General features: G+C 35.0%; 3 protein-coding genes across 6 annotated transcripts; all 3 read left to right on the top strand.

The window, feature by feature from the left end:
* The first annotated feature begins 4,253 nt into the window (after nucleotides 1-4,253).
* On the top strand, nucleotides 4,254-4,643 carry LOC145045430 (uncharacterized). The gene has a single exon (XM_078993757.1). The coding sequence runs from the start codon at nucleotides 4,254-4,256 to the stop codon at nucleotides 4,641-4,643; it is 390 nt and encodes a 129-aa protein (XP_078849883.1).
* Nucleotides 4,644-4,781: 138 nt separating this feature from the next.
* LOC145045429 (uncharacterized) lies at nucleotides 4,782-6,346 on the top strand. The gene is made up of 3 exons (XM_078993755.1): nucleotides 4,782-4,928; nucleotides 5,028-5,487; nucleotides 5,820-6,346. The coding sequence occupies exons 1-3, from the start codon at nucleotides 4,782-4,784 to the stop codon at nucleotides 6,344-6,346; spliced, it is 1,134 nt and encodes a 377-aa protein (XP_078849881.1).
* Nucleotides 6,347-15,665: 9,319 nt separating this feature from the next.
* LOC145047227 (actin-7-like) lies at nucleotides 15,666-19,622 on the top strand. 4 transcript variants are annotated; one of them, XM_078995469.1, is made up of 6 exons: nucleotides 15,666-15,817; nucleotides 16,708-16,777; nucleotides 17,307-17,671; nucleotides 17,995-18,608; nucleotides 19,167-19,235; nucleotides 19,328-19,622. In XM_078995469.1, the coding sequence occupies exons 3-5, from the start codon at nucleotides 17,353-17,355 to the stop codon at nucleotides 19,230-19,232; spliced, it is 999 nt and encodes a 332-aa protein (XP_078851595.1). In that variant the 5' UTR covers nucleotides 15,666-15,817; nucleotides 16,708-16,777; nucleotides 17,307-17,352; the 3' UTR covers nucleotides 19,233-19,235; nucleotides 19,328-19,622. The 4 variants fall into 4 exon arrangements, with proteins under 4 accessions (XP_078851595.1, XP_078851593.1, XP_078851594.1 ...); XM_078995467.1 differs by having other exon boundaries at nucleotides 15,666-15,856; nucleotides 17,278-17,671; XM_078995468.1 differs by having other exon boundaries at nucleotides 15,667-15,817; nucleotides 17,278-17,671; nucleotides 19,332-19,622.
* Nucleotides 19,623-21,299: the final 1,677 nt, after the last annotated feature.

The raw sequence follows: 21,299 nt of genomic DNA, 5'->3' as shown, positions 1-21,299 counted from the left end.
CTCTCAAACTCAAAGAACTCCTCTCATATTTCCCTTCCAAATATCGTGAGTGTGTATGTGGGTGTTCAAAAGTTCCTCACTAAAGATCCAAACTTAGTAAGTTCTTGTTTAACTCTATGGTTTAAATTCAAGTTTACACTAAAAATCTCTCCTTAAACCACTCTCATTTCGTGTTCATGCTCCTAGAACCATCTTGATTTCGAAAAATCTCCTTAAGAAGCAAGCTAGGCCAAAAACTTCCTTCTTTCTCCTTCTTCAAAACCGATCAAGCACAAGGTGAGTTCATACCCCCTTGTTTTTGGTTTTTAATATGTTTGGGGGAGGATACAAGTTACTTTGTGTTAGATCTATGTATTTATGTATGTATATGTGTGTTTTCATGTTATATGTTGTCATTATGTTATTAAAACATGCTAAATCTTCACCAAACTCGAAATATCTACTCAAATTGGTGATGTTTGTAAACTAAACCATTTTATGTGACTTACTATGAAGTTGAAAGGATTAAACATGATAAGGATGTTTGAAAACTAAATAAAAACGTATAATGTGACATTTTTGACAAATAAACAAAAAAAGTGAGGTCTTTAATGACACTCACGGTTTTGGAGAAGACCAAAAGAGTCATTTTTAGATAAAAATGAATCTTTATGATATTCATGGTTTTAAATGGGCCAAAAGTGTTAATTTTCACAAAATAGGCTTCTATTTGGGCATTTACGATTTTAATGGGCTAAATTTGTCAATTTTCACAAAAATGGGTCTTATTTAGAAACTCACAGTTTCATGGGCCTAAAAAGGTAATGTTTGACTCTTAATGGATTAAAATGTTATTTCTGTTAATCTTGGGCCGAAAATGTCATTTCCAATTTAATTGGGCTGAAAATGTTATTTCTAATAAAATTGGGCCGAAGATGTTATTTTTAACAAAATGGATTGAAAAGGTCATTTTATTCAAAATGGGCCCTTAAATGTAAATTGTCGGTCTTAATGGGCCTAAAGTGTCATTTTTCTCAAAAAGGGACTATAATGTAAATTATCGGCTTAATGGGCCAAGAATGTCAAATTTAATGAAAAGTGGGCCTACTATGTCATTTTGATATTAATTGAGCTAAAACGATGTATTGTAATATCAAACAAACTAATTAAGTCATTTTCACTCCTTACATGTTACTTAGGCTTTATAGGCCCATTCATTCTTTTATTGGGCCTAGTATACACATTTCATGTTTATTGGGACTTAATGACCCAATTATATGCTTATTGGGCCCTGTACACGCATTACATGTTACATGAGCCTTATGGGCCCATTGATTTTCTTATTGGGTTTCACATCACATTTTATACTTGATACTTTGATAAAAACAAATGGTATTTTCATCACCAATGTTTTGTGATCAAATGCATACTCGAAGAAATTATCTTAAAACAGAAAACAATGTGATACATTGTTCGCGTATCTTTAGTTAAGTTTCTTGTGAGACGTTCTTTCATTCGTACCTACCTGGTGTACAACCTTAAGTCTTGTAGTTAACCAGAGTCTCATGGAGGGAGAAAGAGAGTTCATGTGTAGATCCATACGGGGTTGACAACCCCACACCTGAGTTGTTCGCTACAGCTAGACTAGGCTAGTCTAGGGTGACAAATGTCTTACCTTAAACAAGTCGACGCCTGAAAAACGTCATGACAAGCAGATCAGTCATATCAAGCATGATTATAACGACTCACATAGAGATTAACCCCACTATAAATTTAAGGAATACATATACATTTCTGGTGATACAACATCATACATACATTGTTACTCGGTCTTAGGGTTTTTAGACTACAACACTTTTACAAGCAGAAAATATCGGATTTTTTAGGAAACATACAATATACACTACCTTCTACTTACAACAGAAAATCTAGGATTTTCTGGAATACTCTCTTTATACATTTTCATAACAGAAACATGCATACTTTAATACAAGATTTGACACAAAACTTCCAAACCATTTTTACAGAAAATATCGGATTTTCTGGTGTTTACAAAATAATACAAAGCTTTTCATACAAACATGCTTATGAACTCACCAACATTATATATGTTGACATTTTCAAAATAACTTGTATTCTCTGGGAATCGTTAAGCAGGTCGGTCTTCGGGAACTTGTGGATTATGTTGCATTTTGTTTCCATCATACACTTATTATTTTGGGGATGTAACTTTTGTGAACAATTATAATTATGTAAACCTAGTATATAGTATGTTGTACTATTGTATGTGTGATGATGATGTTTGTCTTGATCCAATTATATACACTGTGATGATATTACAAGATGAAGTCACCCAACTCCCGGACGTTTCCGCCGTTCTGGTTCGGGGGTGTGACATGCAGACCGGCGACGATCCGAGCTAGAGTTTCAGGTCGGAGATTTTGTCCTCCTGAAGGTATCCCCATGGAAAGGGATGATTCGATTCAAGAAATGGGGCAAGTTGGGCCCCAGATACATTGGTTCTTTCAGGGTGATCGCCTAAGTGGGTAAGGTAGCTTACCGGTTGGAGCTACCTGTAGAGCTGAGCCACATTCATAATACCTTCCATGTGTCTCAGCTGACGAAGTGTGTAGCTGATGAGACGATGGTGGTACCTTGAGAGGACATTCAAGTAGATGCGAGCCTGAATTACATTGAGAAGCCGATAGCGATCTTGGATAGGATGGTGAAGGTCTTGAGGAATAAAGAGGTGCTCCTGGTTCAGGTCCAGTGGCAACATCGGAAGGGATCTGAGTGGATTTGGGAGTCGGAGTCCAATATGCGCAAGCAGTACCCAAAGTTCTTTCCATAGCATGACTTCGAGGGCGAAGTCTAATTCTAGTGGGGGAGAATTGTAACATCCCGACTCCCAGCTATAATATTTATTTAATTTTCATAGTTTTGATTGAGCAACTTGACGAGTTAGAGGCCCCAATTTGTCGAGTAGAGACAGATTTGGCCACGTGGGTTTTCATAGGCGGATTTATATTGTATCCCAGGATACCCCTCAAAAAATTTTAACAGTGTTAATTTTTTCGAAAAAATTTGTTTTATATTGCGGTTTTATATCGGGAAAAAAGTTGGGCTACCCTAAAAAGTTTCAGGTTATTTCTAAATGGACCAAAATACAAACTAGCCCATACCAATTGATTTATTGAAACAAAGAGGTATTAAGATTTAAGCCCAATAGTCCAATAAAAAAAGCATACGTAATGTCGATTAAACACATATTACGGTCGTGATATCTCAATTGCCGACTTCTGGACTTCATCAATTCTTTTCTGCCTTGCTGCGAATCTACGATCGTGGTGGAGAGTGGAGACGTGTGACGTGAACGCAACGAGCATTCTCAATTCTCAAATCTCAATTGCAAAATTTCGGGCACCTCTTCCGCTCCTCGGATATTCCATCATAATGAAACAAGTTGGTATAATCAAAATAATCATCCCTATTACGTTTTTAGGTTAATTAAAATTCAATTTTTTATGTTATTATGTTTGAAAAATTAGAAATTAACAATAACTTTGTTAAATTAGGGAGTAGGGTTAATACTTAATGCTTATTTGTTGTTGAAACTTGAAATCAAGTTATAGTTGATATATTTTTATTGTAGATTTCTATTTGTTCAATTGTTGTTGAAATTGGGAACCGGGATTATAGTTGATATATCTTGATAATTGATAATTTGATTGTATGTTACTAGGTTGTTATTTATTTACTGTTGTTGAAACTTGAAATCCAGTTTATAGTTCATATTTTTTTTATTGTAGGTTGTTATTAAAAGTTTTATCAAAAGACATTTAGATGTTGGAGACAACAATGGTGAAGGAACTTCCAAAAAAATAGGGCTAATGAAAATGATCAAGTTCCACAAACTAATCAACCAATACTAAAACCTCAAGAAACACAATCTAATGAACCTACTCAAGTTCCACAAACTAATCAACCAATGCCCAAACCAAAAGCGACACAATCTTTTGATTTGGATGATCTTCCTTCGGACCCAGGGGATAGGCCAACAATTACATCTTATAATCCTAATCAAAGGGATGAAATAAGGAGGGTATATTTGATTAAAGGGCCTTGTCAACCAAAGGGGCATAGTTTTGAATATACATTATTTAGTAATAAACCAAGACGTTTTGTTGTGCAATGGTTTACTGGTTTTCCATGGTTAGAGTATAGCATAAAAAATAAGAAGGCATATTGTTTTTTTTTGCTATTTGTATGGAGATATGGTAGGGGAACAAGGTGGAAGAGATGCATTTATAACCGAAGGCTTTGACAATTGGAGTAAAAAAGGCTCATTCCGGAAACATATGGGTAATATTCAAAGGTATCACCATAAGGCCCAAGAAAAGTGTGATTTGCTATTGAGAAAAAACCAATCTATCGGTGAAGTCTTGCATAAGCAAACAGAACTTGAGAAAAGTAATTATGAAATTCGATTACGTGCTACAATCCGTAGTTGTAGATTTTTATTGAAAAATACATTACCATTTCCTGGACATGATGAGACGGAAAAGTCTAATAATAAAGGACTTTTCATTGAAGTATTATCTTTGATTAGAGAAGATAATGAGAAGATTTTTAAAGTTACTTTAGAAAATGCTCCAAAAAAATGAAAAGTTGACTTCTCCCACGATTCAAAAAGATATTGTCGATTGTTTTTCAAAAGAGATAATCAAGTCTATTTGTGATGAAATTAACAAAGATGTGTTTGCTATTTTAGTTGATTTATTGATGTTTCCAAAAAAGAACAAATGGCTATAGTTTTGAGATATGTTGATAGACTAGGGATTGTAAAGGAAAGATTTATTGGAATTGTTCACGTGTTGGATACATCTTCTTTGACTCTTAAAGCCGCCATTAATACCATATTTTCCAACAATAACTTGAGTATGACTCATGTGAGAAACCATAAAATATTTATTCCTTTAAATTTTAATACGATATTAGTTTTATTTTTATTGCTTATAGTTTTTTTATTAATTTTTTTAAATATATAGGTGAGGGGACAAGGTTATGATGGAGCAAGTAATATGAGTGGTTCATTCAACGGTTTGAAATCTTTGATTTTAAATGAAAACAGTTATGCACATTATATACATTGTTTTGCACACCAACTTCAATTAGTGGTTGTGGCGATTGCAAAGAAACATGATGATGTTGATGAATTCTTTGAACAACTAGCTTTGGTGGTTACTGTCGTTTGTGGTTCTTGTAAGAGAAAAGATATGATACGAGAGATGCAAAAAGAAAGAGTGGCAGCTGAAATTGGTATTGGTGAAACAGAAACAAGAAAAGGGTTGAATCAAGAGATTTCTCTTGTTCGAGCTGGAGATACTAGATGGGGTTCACATTTTAGAACAATTGTAAGTTTGGTGAATTTGTTTGCAAAAGTTGTTGCGGTACTTAAATATGTCAAAGAGGAGGGGTCTACTTTATCTAACCGTAATCAAGCAAAGGGTATTTTGTCAAATTTCAAGACACTTGATTTCGTGTTTCTTTTACACTTGATGTTGGAAATTCTATGTCTCACGGATACCTTGTCAAAGCATCTTAAAAAAAAGATCAAAATATTTTGGAAGCGACATCGTTAGTAAAAGGGACAAAGAAAGCATTGCTAGTTTTTAGAAAAGATGGGTTTCCACAAATTTGGAAGACGGTATGTGCTTTTTGTGAAAAACATAGTATTGAAATTGTGGACATGTCGGGATATTATGTTACCCCACGCAAGAGTAGGACCAATAAGACTAATCAACATCATTTTGAAGTTATGATTTTTAACACAATTTTAGATATGCAAATTCAAGAATTTGGGGATAGATTTAGTGAAGTTCGCACGGAGTTGATGGAGAACATGGCGGCATTGAGTCCTTGTGACTCATTTTCTAGTTTTGATAAAACAAATTTGTTAAAGCTAAGTGAGATATACAAAAATGATTTTGACGATTCAGAAAGGGCGCAACTTAATGGACAACTTGATATCTATTATCACTCTTTGCTCCATGATGAAAGATTTTTCAACTTGAAGGGAATTGCCGACCTCTCTCGTTTGTTGGTGGAAACCGGGAAGCACCTCTCTTTTCCTTTGGTTTATAGATTATTAAAACTAGCTTTGGTTTTGCCAGTCGCAACCGCAACCGTTGAACGGTGTTTTTCTGCAATTAAGGTCTTGAAAACCGATTTTCGTAATAGAATAAGTGACGATTTTATGAACGGTGCTTTGATTTGTAGTGTAGAAAAAGAAGCACCAGAGAATGTTAAGACTGAAAATGTAATTACTCGCTTTCGTAAAATGAAAGATCGAAGAGGTGAACTTTAAAATGTAATTTTGTTATGGAAATTGACCTTTATATCTAATGAAATTGCGGTTTTTAATTTTTTCGTTATTGTATATTACACAAAAAACAAATTGGGATACCCCTTAAGTTTGACCCTAGCTCTGCCACTGTGGGTTTTACGACCAACTTGACGAGTTGGAGGGACCAACTCGATGAGTTGGCGCTGTGAGAGAAAACCCTAATTCTCTGAGGTTGTGTCCTATTTAAAGGACCTTAAGCCCTCATTTTCGCCTCACCAACCACCTTACTCCCATGTGTGAAACCCTAATAGTCTAGATTGATCTAAGAGAGAAGAAAGCTGATCTTAGGCATTTTTGTGCACTTTTGGAAGAGAAGACAAGAGTACCAAGGATTAGAACGAGAAGGGACTGTTGGAGTTAGTGTTTATCCATCCTTAGCTTTTGTGGGAAGGTAAAAGTCACCACCTTGCTCATCATTTTGATTAGATCTCGTTGCTATGAAGCTTTTAGGGATTTTTCCATATTTCTTTGAGACTTTGAGTAATTTGAGCTTGCTAAGAGATTGAGACTTCAGATCTGGACCTTGTGAGGTCCCTTAACACCAAAGGTCCAAGCTTTATCAAGCTAGATGAGAGTTTTATTGCTTAGGACCCTAAATGGAACTTGTTTTGGCATTTCAAGCCCAAAGTGCCATGCATAGACGTAAAGCTTACAGCTTTATGTGGTATCTCAGCCTTAGGAGGCTTGATCTAGAGTTTGGGGTTGTAACTCTACCTTAAAACATCTAAATGAGAACATAGATTGAAGGGATTGTCGAGTCAGTGAGTTGACTCGACGAGTCAGCTAGGGTTTTCCCCGACGAGTCTGGACATGAGTAACTCAGCGAGTTGATGAGATAACTCGATGAGTTAAGTTGGATTTCCGCAACACTAATGAAAGAACGAGGGTACTCAGCGAGTCACATAGATGCACTCGACGAGTCGGGTCAATATGGATTGTTGACTCGAGTGTTGACTTCTGTTGACTTAGGGTTTGGTCAAGACAGGGATTATGGGGACCATGGAGGAGTAAAATGGTTTTTAACCATCCCAAGAGTTAGAGAGAGAAAATAGCTTGATTTATTTAGAGTTGTGATTTAAGTGTTAATTAGAGATACTTATGACATGTTGGCAGGGATTAGACCGTTCGAGGGGTACATGATTTCTTTGCTTACTTACGAGGTTAGTCTTCTTGCTATACTTACCTTGATTGGTACTTTTGTGTGATCAGAGGGTCTTGTATGTTTTATTGAGTATTGTGATATCATGCATTATGTTTTTGTGATTTATGTTGTGTATTATTCTGAGCTTTATTGAGTTAGGATCGGAGGGTCCACCCGAGTTATGGGACCGCAGGGTTCCACTAAGACACAGTGACTGAAGGGTCTTATTCGAGATATATTCATCAGAGGCTAATGAGTTATGTATGGTATTTTGGGGAACTCACTAAGCTTCATGCTTACCGTGTTATGTGTTTCAGGTACTTCTCAGGATCACGGGAAGGCGCCGACTTGATTGTACACACGAGACGGAGTTATGTTTTGAGGATCTTAGATTTTATTTAAAATAATTATGGACATGTTCTTTGATAATTTGACATTTTGGGGATTTTGTGAAATGTGTTGATGAGATTTATATGATTTTAAAATGAAAAATTTGTTTGAAAATTTACGGTGTTACACAGATCCTCAAATTTTCAATAAGAGCTTAATGGCTTAAGCTCTCACATCCATCTTTCAGATCCAGGGCTAAAATACCCTCAAGAGTCATAAAGTTTCCAACTTTATGACTTTGGATGTCTATTAAGTGCTTAACTCAACTTCTTAATCCATTAAGACCTTTTAAATGATGCATGGAGCAAAACCAACCACTTGGAACCCATTTTTATGACTCAAGATCCTTCCAAAGGTTTGAAAGGACAACTTAATGGGTCAAGAACATGCTATGTTCATGAATCTCCACATTTAGGACAAAAGGACCAAAAATCATTCCAACATAATATCTAAATGAAACTTCACCAAGTTCAGAACTTTATACCTCCAAATGGTGCCAAAAGGTGATGTGATCATGGATCTAAAGAGCTTCACTCCTCCAAGGTGGTATCTCCTTCCACCCATCTTCTTCAAAAGCACAAAACACACACTCTCAAGCTTAGAAATGCTTCACATGATGGAGTAGGGTTGCAAAAGCGTATCAAGAGGATGGAGGTTGATGAGGTGAGAGAAATGAGGCTATAATGGGGTTTAAATATGAGCCAAACCCTAAAAATTAGGGTTTGCATGCTTGGCACGTACGCCCAGCATACTACGGCGCACTATGCTGGCGCACCTTAGTACACTCAACATACACACGTACACATGGGGTACTTCCCCAGCACCGAATTTATGAAAATGCCACTAGGGCCTTCAATGCACTCTTTCTTTTACTTAGGGTCCAAATTGCAATATAATAAAATTATAGGGTTAAAACTAGAAGTACCTTATCATCGGGATGCTACAATTGTTGTGAAATTCGAACCCTTAGGATAATAGTTCCATGAAGTATGAAGTTAGACTAAGACTAAGCGTTATGTACATCTAGGTCTTTTGGAAAAAGGTTGCCCAATTCACCAATCACCAGAGAGCTTTTCAAGTGAGTGCATAGTGCCTTTCATGAACATGATTTAATACAAGTATAATTAAAGTATTAAATATCTCTGGAAGTCGTAAATGAATTATATACTTATTTCCTGGATTATATGTTAATACATGTATATACTATGCTATGTGCGAACCAGATATGGTTCTATTTTATGTTAAAATTAAATAGATAACATCATATAGTAGTATTAAAGGTAGCATTGCTAAGAAGATAAAAGAATAATAATACCTAATGTTCTGTAGGGAATATAAATACACTAGAAATATGTTAGTGTCACCCAATAATACAGTTGGTATTAAAAGTTGGTTACAGACATTGTAATATAGTCTAGGGATAAACTTGGACTCATGGAAGATACCTAGATCAAATAAGTTTTATATTAGGTAGTCTCATTAGGAGAATGTGCATAACCAAGGAACGGAGAGTAAAATTCTGTTCCATGACACTATCAGGTGTCGATGTACGGTAGCTCCGTACGGGATGAACAGAAATGGTGGGTCTCGATCAGGTAACTATTAGCGGTATGTTTGGTACCCCACAGAGTAGGTGACAACACTTGATCATTCTAGACGGTCTTGTGAATTACGTTTCTAGTGTGAGCAACAAACATATATGAATTGGAAAACTATATTCATTAAATACTTTGATGGCCAATATGCCTTTATGACTTACATCAACAAAGGAAGCCCCTAACAAAGTAGTCAGTCTTTTAACAGTTTATCAGACAATATAATTTCTCCTTGTAATCTTGGACTAGGATCTGTGTGGATCGGTAGGAATATATATGTAGGAATATAAGCCTATATGGATTTAGTATGGTAACGGTTGGTTTTGTGGGTGTGATTATTAAGGAATATTATCATATCAATATTGTGAGATTGAAATCCCTATGTATCTCACAAGGTTTTCCCAACCTGGCCCACTTAGTTTATATGCATCATAGGTATCAAGACTTAAGCTAGCAAAACTTGATTAGGATGTTGAGTGATTAAGAGACAACCTGTAATAGTATTCAGGACCATCACGTCTTTACACTGTAACTTATGTATCTGTATTGATTATGACATCCTTAGGGTTTTAACATTTTGGAAACAAACATTTGTAATCAAAATGATCTTTTGTACTGAGATTTTCTGCAAATATAAATAAATAATTTTAAAAGCGTAAAGAAAATTTTTAATTGGTTTTGAAAATTAAAGGATGTCATAGTTTCCGAGGTCTCCGTCTGAGGTTCAAGGTTTCTTTTAGGATTGTTTGGTCATTATTCAAAGTATTTTTATATGCCATTTTGCATACCGAGAGTTAGTGATGGCAAGTACCTAACCGAGCTGGCGGGAGGCTCTGAGATTGCATGTGTCAGTCGAAGGTAGTTCAAATCATAAGTGGGGGAGAACTAGGTATTCTGCTTGGAAGATATCGGCATACCCGAATTTTTTGGGGTCAGTGTAGTGATACGAGGGAATCTACATTTCGAGCGTGCAAGGTTTTGGTGTATGGTTATAGTTGTTGAAGGGGACGAAGGTAGGCTACCATTGAAGAGTTTGTGGTTAGGAAGTCTTCTCATTATGATCTTGAGGGTCTGTTGGAATCTTCTAGGTTTTATAGGAGTAGCTAAGTAAGAAAAAGATTTAAGCATTTTCTTTGTGTTTCACATGTGAAATATATGATCCATACATTTTTTACTTTGACTTATGGGAGCGAAACTCCACATCATCTATTAAACCGGATAACTTGTTTGTAATGTCAATAATGACAGGGGTAACAAATACTTTTATTTTTTATTTTTTATTTAGGGGTCCATAAAGACCAAATAAAAAAACAAATCTTTTATTTTTTTTATTTTATTTTAGGGAAAACTGCAATAAAGTCCCTATATATTGGCCTAATAATCGATTTAATCCCTATATTTATTTTTTATTTAATTAAGTCCTAAATACCGGTAATCGTATTCAATTTAACCCTTTGACCCGGTCAACAGGTCATTCAACTTTCAAAAATTACATTTTTGGCCCAGATTTCAATTTTTTTTTACAAATTTGGTCCAAAATTTATACTTTTTGCCCATATTTTAAGTTTTGTTAGAAATTTGGTCCAAACATTACCCTTTTTGCCATAATTTTAGAATTTTATTATGAATTCATCCCAACTTTAGTTTTTTTTACAACTTTTTATCTCAATTTTTTTTTCTAATATGTTTTTTCTTTATAAAATCATATTAATATAAAAAAACGTATTTTCACATAAAAATCTTATATTTTCTATATAAATTTTTTTTAAAAGTTTTTTGTATATGAAATATCTAGTTATAAAAATATATATTTATTAAGTATATAAATATATACAAATTTGTTTTTATAAAAAAATGTATACAAAAACTTATTTTACAAAAAAATATATACAAACACCTATCACCTTTATATATATATATATATATATATATATATATATATATATATATATGTGTGTGTGTGTGTGTGTGTGTGTGTGTGTGTGTGTGTATTTTTGCAAAATCATGTTTTTTTTTTTATAAAAACGTGTTTAAATAATTTTTTATATAATTGAAACATCCCAAAATACGACCAAAAAAAAAAATGTTTAATAATTACTAAAAACACCATGATAATATCATAAGGTAAAACTCGTACGTCAATATCTCAAAAACAATAGCAAAGTGTTATGAGTAAACTGTATCAATACTGTGTTAAATGCCATCTATGAAAAACTAAAAACAACTCCCAGGACAACTGAAGCTGTGGTGTGTGCGATGCCATCAACACGAGCTCTTCCCTTTGCTTGCGGAAGTACCTGAAACCAAAACTGAAACTGTAAGCACGAAGCTTAGTGAGCTCCCCCAAACTACCACATACCATACAATACATATAAACACATACTGGGCCTTGCCCAATGCATCGGACCGAAGTCCGGAAACTGCATCGGACCAAAGTCCGGAACTAACCAAGGCCTTGCCCTCTGCATCGGATCGAAATACGGAACTACTGAGGCCTTGCCTCCTGAATCAGACCAAAGTCTGGAACTAACTGCATCAGACCGAACTCCGGAACTAACTGCATCGGACCGAAGTCCAGAACTGACTGCATCGGACAGAAGTTCGGAACTACTAAACATAACATAACATAAGCATATCAACTAACATGAGCACATAAACAACATACTACATCGGGCTGTAACCCGGAACACATAACACAGAAATCCTGTCTGAGCCACGAAGGCATCAAACATACTAAAATCTGCATCGGACCGAAGTCCGAAAACTACTACTAGCTAAATGGGTCGGCATTGTGGCCTTAGACCCGTTCCTACTGAAAGGAAACTCACCTCGTGATCTGGTTGCTGAGTGTGTGGCCTTGGAAACTATATGCTGCTGCTCCGGTATCTCCCCGGCTACAATTCCACAAATATATTCAATCAAATACTAATAACTGCATTGGGGTAAAATGACTCTTTTACCCTTGGCTAAAGTCAACTATCCTGGTCAAAGTCAACTTTCAGTTGACTTGACTCGCCGAGTTGGGCCGCCAACTCGCCGAGTCTCTACTCTCATTTATCAACCCTGCTCACTGCTACTCGTCGAGTATGGCATATACTCGACGAGTTCCCATTCTATTCCAACACTCAGGTCATCTGTATCCGACTCCCCGAGTTGTATGAACAACTCGACGAGTTGTTCTTGAATCTTAAGAAGATTGCCTTGGACTCGCCGAGTTGTATGAACAACTCATCGAGTCCTTCCATTACTGAGTCTAACCTCTAACTCACTGAGTCCATTCCACTATTCACTGGTTCCCACTCGGAATCACTCAAAGGGGTAGAATCGGGGACTCGCGACTCGACTCGCCAAGTCCGAAGAACGACTCGTCGAGTCCCATGCATGTAATCACTAAAAACTCGATTCTGCTCAAAACCACTGCATACAATATATAGATCTGAGTTCCTAAGGCTGGTTTACCACGTAAAGTTCCCAACTTTACGTGTACAAATGCATACAAAAGGATATAAAGGCTAAAAAGGCACTTGGAAGAGTAGATCTAGGGCTAACATGCAAAATGGCTCCATAAAGTTAATAGATCTACGTTTTTTGAACTAAAACATGGCTAGATTCGGAAGCTAACCCATCCAACATGGTTTCTCTACTATGAACAAGCTAAAGAATGGGCTAAATATGCTTATAAAGGAGAATCAATCATCAAAACAGGAAGAAACCGATTATTACCTCAAAATACTCTGAAATGGGTGCAAAGACTTGGATATTCTTCTTCTTCTTTGAATCTAGCCTTCTCCTTCTCTTCAAAACTTCAAGATTACACAAAAAATGCTCAAATACTCAATGGAATGATTAGGGTTTGCTAAATGGTGCTTTGAGGGTGAAGGAGACGAGTTTGGGGCTCATAAGATGGTTTAAATAGGGTGCAAACCCGGGGATTTAGGGTTTCAACCTGGCAGGCCAACTCGCCGAGTCCCGAATATGGACTCGCCGAGTCGCCGATCTATTAGCTGATCAAGATCACGACCCTACTCGACGAGTCGGGACATAGACTCGTCGAGTCCCTCTACAAACTTCTAAAATAAATACTATAAAAATAACATACCAGAGACGGGTCGTTACAATAATACATGTTTGAATACATTTTATAAAATCGTGTTTGTACACATTATATAAAAACCTGTTTAAATAATTTTTTATATAATACGTGTTTGTATATATTTTATAAAATCATGTTTGTGTATATACATTTGATAAAATATATACGAACACGTATTATATAAAAAATTACTAAAATAAGTTTTTATGAAAAAAATGTAAACAAACACGATTTTATAAAAAATATATAGATAAAATAGGTGTTTGTATACATTTTTTATAAAAACGGATTTGTATATATTTATATACTTATTAAATATTTATTTTTATAACTAAATATTCATATAAAAAAAGTTTTTATATAGAAAATATAAATTTTTTAAGTGAAAATACGTTTTTTTTTGTTTTTTTTTGTGTAAGTATGATTTTATAAAAAACATATTAGAAAAAATTCTTTGAGAAAAAAAGTTGTAAAAAAAATTAAAGTTAGGATGAATTCATAATAAAATTCTAAAATTTGGGCAAAAAGGGTAAAGTTTGGAGCAAATTTGTAACAAAAATTAAAATCTGGGCCAAAAGTGTAAATTTTGGAACATATTTGTAATAAATTTTGAAATCTGGGCCAAAAATGTAATTTTTGAAACTTGGATGACCTGTTGACCGGGTCAAAGGGTTAAATTGAATACGATTTACCAGTATTTGGGACTTAATTGAATAAAAAAATATATATAGAGACTAAATCGATTATGAAACCAATATATATATATATATATATATATATATATATATATATATATATATATATATATATATATATATATATATATATATATATATAAAGACTTTATTGCAGTTTTCCCTTTATTTTATTTTTGAGTAAATTACTAAAATCATCCCTGTGGTTTAGTCAAAATTGCATGTTTGGTCCATAACCTTTTTTTTTTGCACTCGGATCATCCCTATGGTTTGATTTTGTAGCATTTTTCGTCTCTGTGGTTTAATTTTGTTGCATTTTTCGTCCCTTACATATATAAAGTTAAGGACCAAACATGCAATTTTTACCAAACCATAGGGACGAAAAATGCAACAAAATCAAATCACAGGGACGATCCGAGTGCAAAAAAAGAAGTTAAGGACCAAACTTGCAATTTTGAACAAACCACAAGGACGATTACAGTAATTTACTCTTTATTTATTTATTTATTTATTTTTTTTACTTTTGGGTCAAGAACAAATAAAAAAACATAAAAGACCTTTTAAAAACTCGATGTTAAACGCTGTTAGGGCATCTCAAACCCATCCCCAAACTCCATTTCTTCTCCCATTTCTTTCTCCATTTTTCTCCAACCTTATCCTATTTTCACATTCATATTTGGAGATATGAATAGTATTCTCCCATATATTAAGGAATACTATTGATATCCCCAAAAATAAAGGTAAAGTTTGATTGTTAATTTTAGTCTCTCTTATTTTTATTTTATACATTTATAGTTTATTTTATCTACTAATTATAATTTAAATTCAATATTTAATATTTATAATATAATGTACTAATTTATATTAATTAATGATAAATATAAAGTTTAATAAGTAGAGAGGTGTCTTTGACAATGGGATGTTTGGGATATTTTTGAAAGGGCAAAAGAATTTTGAAAAAAGATAACAGATAAAAGATGTTTGGTAAAAGCTCATTAAAAGCTTATTTTGGATTTTTTATAGAAAAAAATTAACTTTTTAGAAAAATCAGAAAAACCAGCCTTTTTGAAACTTTTTTCAAAAATCTTTTTACCCTCTGAAAAGATACCCCAAACACTCCTAATATATATAAGTTATAAAAATAAAATATATTAGAAATATACTTTTTAAGATAAAAAATAACAAAGAAAATAAAATAAGGTTGAAGAGAGTGTTTACTCTAATTTTTTTTAATCCATTTATAAAGAACAAATAGAGATGGGTTGAGGATGGACCTTAAAAATAAAGTCAAAGGAATAAAAAACAAAAAAAGTTTATAAAACAGAAATGATGAATGACGCGTGACGCAAGTAGCAAAATAGCAATTAAACATATCGAATTATTTGTTTTTTTAGATGTTCTTCTACCTAATACTTCCTGATTAATTCCTTAAGTCAACCTTTCGTCTTACGATGACCTTCTCCACTGAACGAACCAAACCACACCAGAGCCTAGGATTTCAGCTGCCGGCAACTGGAGGTACTTTCTGCTGCTTCTCTTCCATCTGTAACACCAAAGGTTTGCTGCGATATCTTGTAATTATAATGGGTTTTTAAAAAAAATAAAAAAATTCCGATCTGAGTATCTTGGCATCCGTATCGAATCTTTTCTAATTTAAATGCAATCGAAATCGCTATTTTTTCATTTCTCACAGTATAGTGAACAATATCATTTTTTTATTGGTAAATCTGGTCAGCTGGTTGTTCTTATTGACTGATTTGATTCCGAATTGTGTAAGATGAGTGATGTGTAGAAATTAGACATTCACAATGGAGTTTATTAGCAAATCAAATAAGCTTGTCAAAGTAGCTAGTTAAAATACCTTTTTTCACTACAACTTTTTTATAATTCTAATAATAGTTTATTAACTTCCATAGCCTTTTCACTTTACTAGGACCCCAAAAGCTTTCTGAAAAAGATTTAATTATTATAATGGAGATATCTTGAGGTTTTGGTTTGTTGCGTTGGTGCTCATATGGTACAAAAAGTTTAGTAAAAAAGCGCGATGCTCTTGGACCTGTTACGTATTGACTCTGGATAGATTGAATAAATTTAGTTCGATTTTTGTGTTCTTAAATGCTGTGGTATCTACTATCTGTTTGAATTGCATTATCGATTTCATGATATTTGTTAAACATTTGAGTATCCATTGAGATGGTAGTACTTGGTAACTTTAATTTGTTTGGTGGTTGTTTGTTTGAAGTTCTTTTGACCATATGAGAATCATAGCAACATGTCTAGCGGATATAACTGGAGTAATTTTCTTTTTGGTTATTTCTTGCTAAACAAATAAAAAACATTTGGAATATAATGGGGATGTCAAAGATTTTTCTGTGTAACTTTATTGTATTTTGATGTTTGTGTTTCAGGTTTATAGAAATGGCTGACGATGAGGATATTCAGCCCATTATTTGTGACATTGGATCTGGAATGGTGAAGGTTAGCAAAATTCTTATGTTGCTATTTCCTGGTTGCATGAAACTTAATTTCTTGAGTTAGTTGGATTCTTGTACTTTTGAATTTAAATAAGGGATAAATGCTTGTTTAAGCAATGACAAAACATATCTTTCTCACTTATGCAAGAAATTAGTTTTTTAGACGAAATAGGTGACCGTGTTTCTATCTATCACCAAAATTAACCATGCAATATTTTACCTATAACAGGGTAAAAAGTGGTTGCTAATTTGTGTCAGTTGCATAAAGTGATTAAAAAGTCAATCATGGTTGCATTAAATGGTAAAAGGGGAAACTGTAAACATTTATAAATAAAGTCTTTAACCGGTGTCAAGCCATGAGGTACCCGGTTTATCATGTTGCATATTTTGTTTGTAGAATGAAACGCGGTTTTCATATTTTGTCTAAAAAATCATTTGTTGCATAAATTAGGTTAAATGTTACTCAAGTTGGGGTTTTTTTTCTTCATTTGATTAAATTTATAGGCGGGGTTTTGTGCTGATGATGCTCCTAGGGCAGTGTTCCCCAGTATTCTGGGTAGGCCACGACACACTGGTGTTATGGTGGGCATGGGTCAAAGGGATGCTTATGTAGGAGATGAAGCCATCTCGAAAAGTGGTATTTTGACTTTGAAATTCCCAATTGAGCATGGTGTTATCAGCAACTGGGATGATATGGAAAAGATTTGGCATCACACTTTCTATAATGAGCTTCGTGTTGCTCCTGAAGAGCACCCTGTGCTTCTTACTGAGGCACCATTAAATCCAAAGGCAAACAGAGAGAAGATGACTGAAGCCATGTTTGAGACCTTCAATGTTCCCGCCATGTACATTTCAATCGGGTCTGTACTTTCTTTGTATGCTAGTGGTCGTACAACTGGTTAGTTTCACATTGCTCTTTTAGTTTCAACTGTTGCATTTTGGTATTGGGGAAATGGTCGTAAAGATTTGCTACAGCCCTTCTAATGAAAAATAACAGAAAACCAATAATAAAAAAATATATGTGAACTGCAAAACCGGAGAAAAACGATAGACCTAAATGGATGAGAAATTGTTACAATCACATAGACTAAATGACTAATGACTAATCTCTCAAGAAAACCCTCAATCGCAGCCACACTTTCTAAAACTTTAACTCACACCTTTTCTTTTTCCGGTTGTGTGAGATAAATCATAAATGTTAACAATATGATTTTCATACAGGTGTCGTGTTGGATTCCGGAGAGGGCGTGTCCCACACAATCCCAATTTACGAAGGGTATGCACTTCCTCACGCGATACTCCGTCTTGATCTGGCTGGCCGTGACACCACAGATTACTTAAAGAGAATCCTGATGGAAAGAGGCTACGCTTTGACTACAACTGCTGAACGGGAAGTTGTCCGTGACATGAAACAAAAGCTCGCATACGTGGCTCTTGACTACGAGCAAGAGCTCGAAACCGCAAAAACTAGCTCCTCTTTTGACAAGAACTATGAGCTGCCCGACGGGCAGGTTATCACGATTGGGGCAGAGAGATTCCGCTGCCCGGAGGTTCTCTTCCAGCCATCTTTGATCGGAATGGAAGCTGCTGGTATTCATGAGATGACCTACAAGTCTGTCATTAAGTGTGATATTGATCTAAGGAGGGATCTTTTTGGACATATTGTGCTTAGTGGTGGGTCAACCATGTTACCGGGCTTTGCTGACCGAATGACCAAGGAAATTACTGCCCTTGCTCCTAGTAGCATGAAGATTAAGGTGGTTGCACCTCCCGAGAGGAAATACAGTGTGTGGATCGGAGGATCAATCCTTGCATCTCTCAGCACCTTCCAACCGGTAAATTAAATCCCTGATGAAGTGTTGTAGCATGATCGTTGATACATATTGTTTGTATGATTATTTAAATGTGACTACGATGCTATGATTAGATAAAGAATTGTAAGTGCGTTGTCATTTGTGTTGAAAAAAATAAATAAGTATGTTGCTATTATGGTTGAATATTACTATGATCGATAAAAATTCTAAGTACATTGCAAGAAATACTAGAAAAACAACATACTTCTCATTCATTACCAATACGGGCAACATACTTTAATTTATACGCATACTAGCAAAATACTTGTGTTCTTTTACTCATAAATAACATTGTACTTCAATTTTCTTCTACTGATTATAGCAACATTAGCAACGTACTTACATTTTCTACCAATATCAATAATGTAATTCATTTGTTACATATTGTTACTATGGGTAAAGAAATTTTAGTGTATGGCTATTATGGGGAAAAATGAAGTACATACCCAATATTAGTAAAAAGGAGAAAAGTAGGCTGCTATTTTCATAATTTGTCCTGACAAATATTTGACCAACTTACTTTTCTTGTGTGTAAATCAGATGTGGATTGCGAAGGGTGAGTATGATGAATCTGGTCCATCTATCGTCCACAGGAAATGCTTCTAAGTGGTAAGTAGTAAGAACGTATTTTGTTGCTTTTGATGGTTGAGTTTGTTTTTGTTATTATAATCTTTATTTTTCTTGTTATGTTTCATGTGAAGTAAGAAAAGAAGGCATGGACATGTGGAGTTGTTAACAAACGAGAAGGTAAACATCATTTCCATTAATTAGTCAGCATCACCAACCACCAATCACCGCCACCACCACCGCTGTGTTCTTTCACTGGTTTTTGTGTTTTATTCTAATTTTCGGTTTTGTGGTCATTTTATTATAATTAATTATATTTATTGCTTGGTTAGCGAGGTTTTAAATCAAAACAAAACCATTCTTGATATAGATGTACAAATCAAGTTGTATCTAAGATTCTTCACTTAAAGATAACATGTTTTTTGGTCAGGTTTCTACATGTTTACTTTAATAAGGATATGAGATTTCAAATGTTGTTTTGATGAGGAAGTGAGAATCTATAATGAGATCTGGTTTATTATTTTTAAATGTCGAAATATATATTTTGTTATGAAAAAAATACATAATTAACAAAGAAAGTATTGAAAGGTGGTTTAGCTTATAAGCTATTTTTTCGCTTGCAAAACATAACAACTTAAAAAAATTCGAAAAATAAGTTAGCTTATCAGCTAGCTGTGACGTGCCAAAGTACAGCCTTAATATTGTTTTTATGTCGATTATGTTAGTGAAATAGATGGAAGATACAATGAGGCTATATAAATCAACTACGGATAAATAATAAATCAACTATGGCTAAATAATGCAAATATGAAAAATAAGTAATTGTTTAAAAAAATTACTGAAATGGTCTCTATGGTTTGTATAAATTTCACATTTGGTCCCTAATTTTTGTTTTGCACGCGGACTATCCCCAGGTTTTGATTTTGTTACTGTACAAGTCCCCGTCTAAAAAGTTTTTAAATGACTAAAATGCGCTTAATGTTTAATTTTTAATTTATTTTATTGTTTTAGTTAATTATTTATAAATCACAAAAAAAACCTTGTCTCCCCATAAAATAGAACGCCGATATCCTTTCCCCTTTCACATTTTGCTCTTTACCTTCTTCAAAGTTGGTGACTGTCATCTCAACTTCGCCGACGACCTCCCTATGTCCGGCTCCATGTCCGACGACTAATCCTCTCTAGACCTAATATCTTTGTCTGCCACTCTCTTTTGTAAACTCAAACCTACAATCCACCTATTTGAACCTCTATCGATTTGCACCTCTAAAGTCGTTGATATTAGAAAACTACACATTTAAGGTGCTATCGTCGAAGTTCTACACCTCTATAGCCAACATCGAACTTGCACTTCTAAAGTCACTACATATTTTGTAAACTCAGGCCCTTCTTGGGGCAGTCTCTGCTCACGTGGTATGGCTGACCACATGTATAACATACCGCGTCCGTCCCTCGGCAAGCTCCACCATGAGATCTCCCACACTTGGCGCATTGGTCACGGCGTGGTGCCCTTACTGGATGAATCCCAGGACTTAGGCTTTTTAGCATGACCTACTGCTATCTGTTCCTGCTCAGGCTTCCACTTGGTGCGGAAATCCAACTCCATCTCCTACTCATGGGCCTTCTCCACCATCTCATTCAGGGTTTTGCACTCTGTAAAACTCACAAACTCCCGAATATCATCCCTCAACATGGAATGATACCTCGTCCTCATCATGTCCTCATCAGTAGCATACTGTGGAATCAATAATGTCCGTTCCCGAAACTTGGCGGTGATCTCCGCCATAGTCTCGATGGTCTGCTGAAGCTCATGAAACTCCCTCACCAGCCGTTGGACCTCGATAGGTGGTGCAATCTTCGAAATCGCCTAATAAAACTCAGCCCATGACATCTCAGGCACACCGACTACTCCCACCTGGCTTGCCCCCCCTCCCCACCAATCATGGGCCCGATCCCTCAGCATACATGAAGCAAACCCCACCTTTGTCGCATCAGCGAAATAACTCGTGCGTTGAACGTTCTCTATGTCCGCCACCCAGCGTTGGCTAACAATGGGGTCCCTTACCCTAAAAAACTTCGGTGTCTCGCACGCCTTGCACTCCTAAA

The sequence above is a fragment of the Lactuca saligna genome, chromosome 5 (assembly GCF_052625555.1).
Source record: "Lactuca saligna cultivar CGN05327 chromosome 5, ASM5262555v1, whole genome shotgun sequence".
Taxonomy (NCBI): Eukaryota; Viridiplantae; Streptophyta; class Magnoliopsida; order Asterales; family Asteraceae; genus Lactuca; species Lactuca saligna.
This window is presented reverse-complemented; position numbering and strand designations above follow the sequence as displayed.

Excerpts from the sequence above, each read along its gene's own strand:
- LOC145045430 (XM_078993757.1), top strand. The coding sequence starts at position 4,254 with ATGGTAGGGGAACAAGGTGGAAGAGATGCATTTATAACCGAAGGCTTT.
- LOC145045429 (XM_078993755.1), top strand. The coding sequence starts at position 4,782 with ATGGCTATAGTTTTGAGATATGTTGATAGACTAGGGATTGTAAAGGAA. Across the intron at positions 4,929-5,027 it reads ATAACTTGAGTATGACTCAT|GTGAGGGGACAAGGTTATGA; the intron begins GTGAGAAACCAT and ends TTAAATATATAG. Across the intron at positions 5,488-5,819 it reads TAACCGTAATCAAGCAAAGG|ATATGCAAATTCAAGAATTT; the intron begins GTATTTTGTCAA and ends ACACAATTTTAG.
- LOC145047227 (XM_078995467.1), top strand. The coding sequence starts at position 16,718 with ATGGCTGACGATGAGGATATTCAGCCCATTATTTGTGACATTGGATCT. Across the intron at positions 17,672-17,994 it reads TGCTAGTGGTCGTACAACTG|GTGTCGTGTTGGATTCCGGA; the intron begins GTTAGTTTCACA and ends ATTTTCATACAG. Across the intron at positions 18,609-19,166 it reads CTCTCAGCACCTTCCAACCG|ATGTGGATTGCGAAGGGTGA; the intron begins GTAAATTAAATC and ends TGTGTAAATCAG.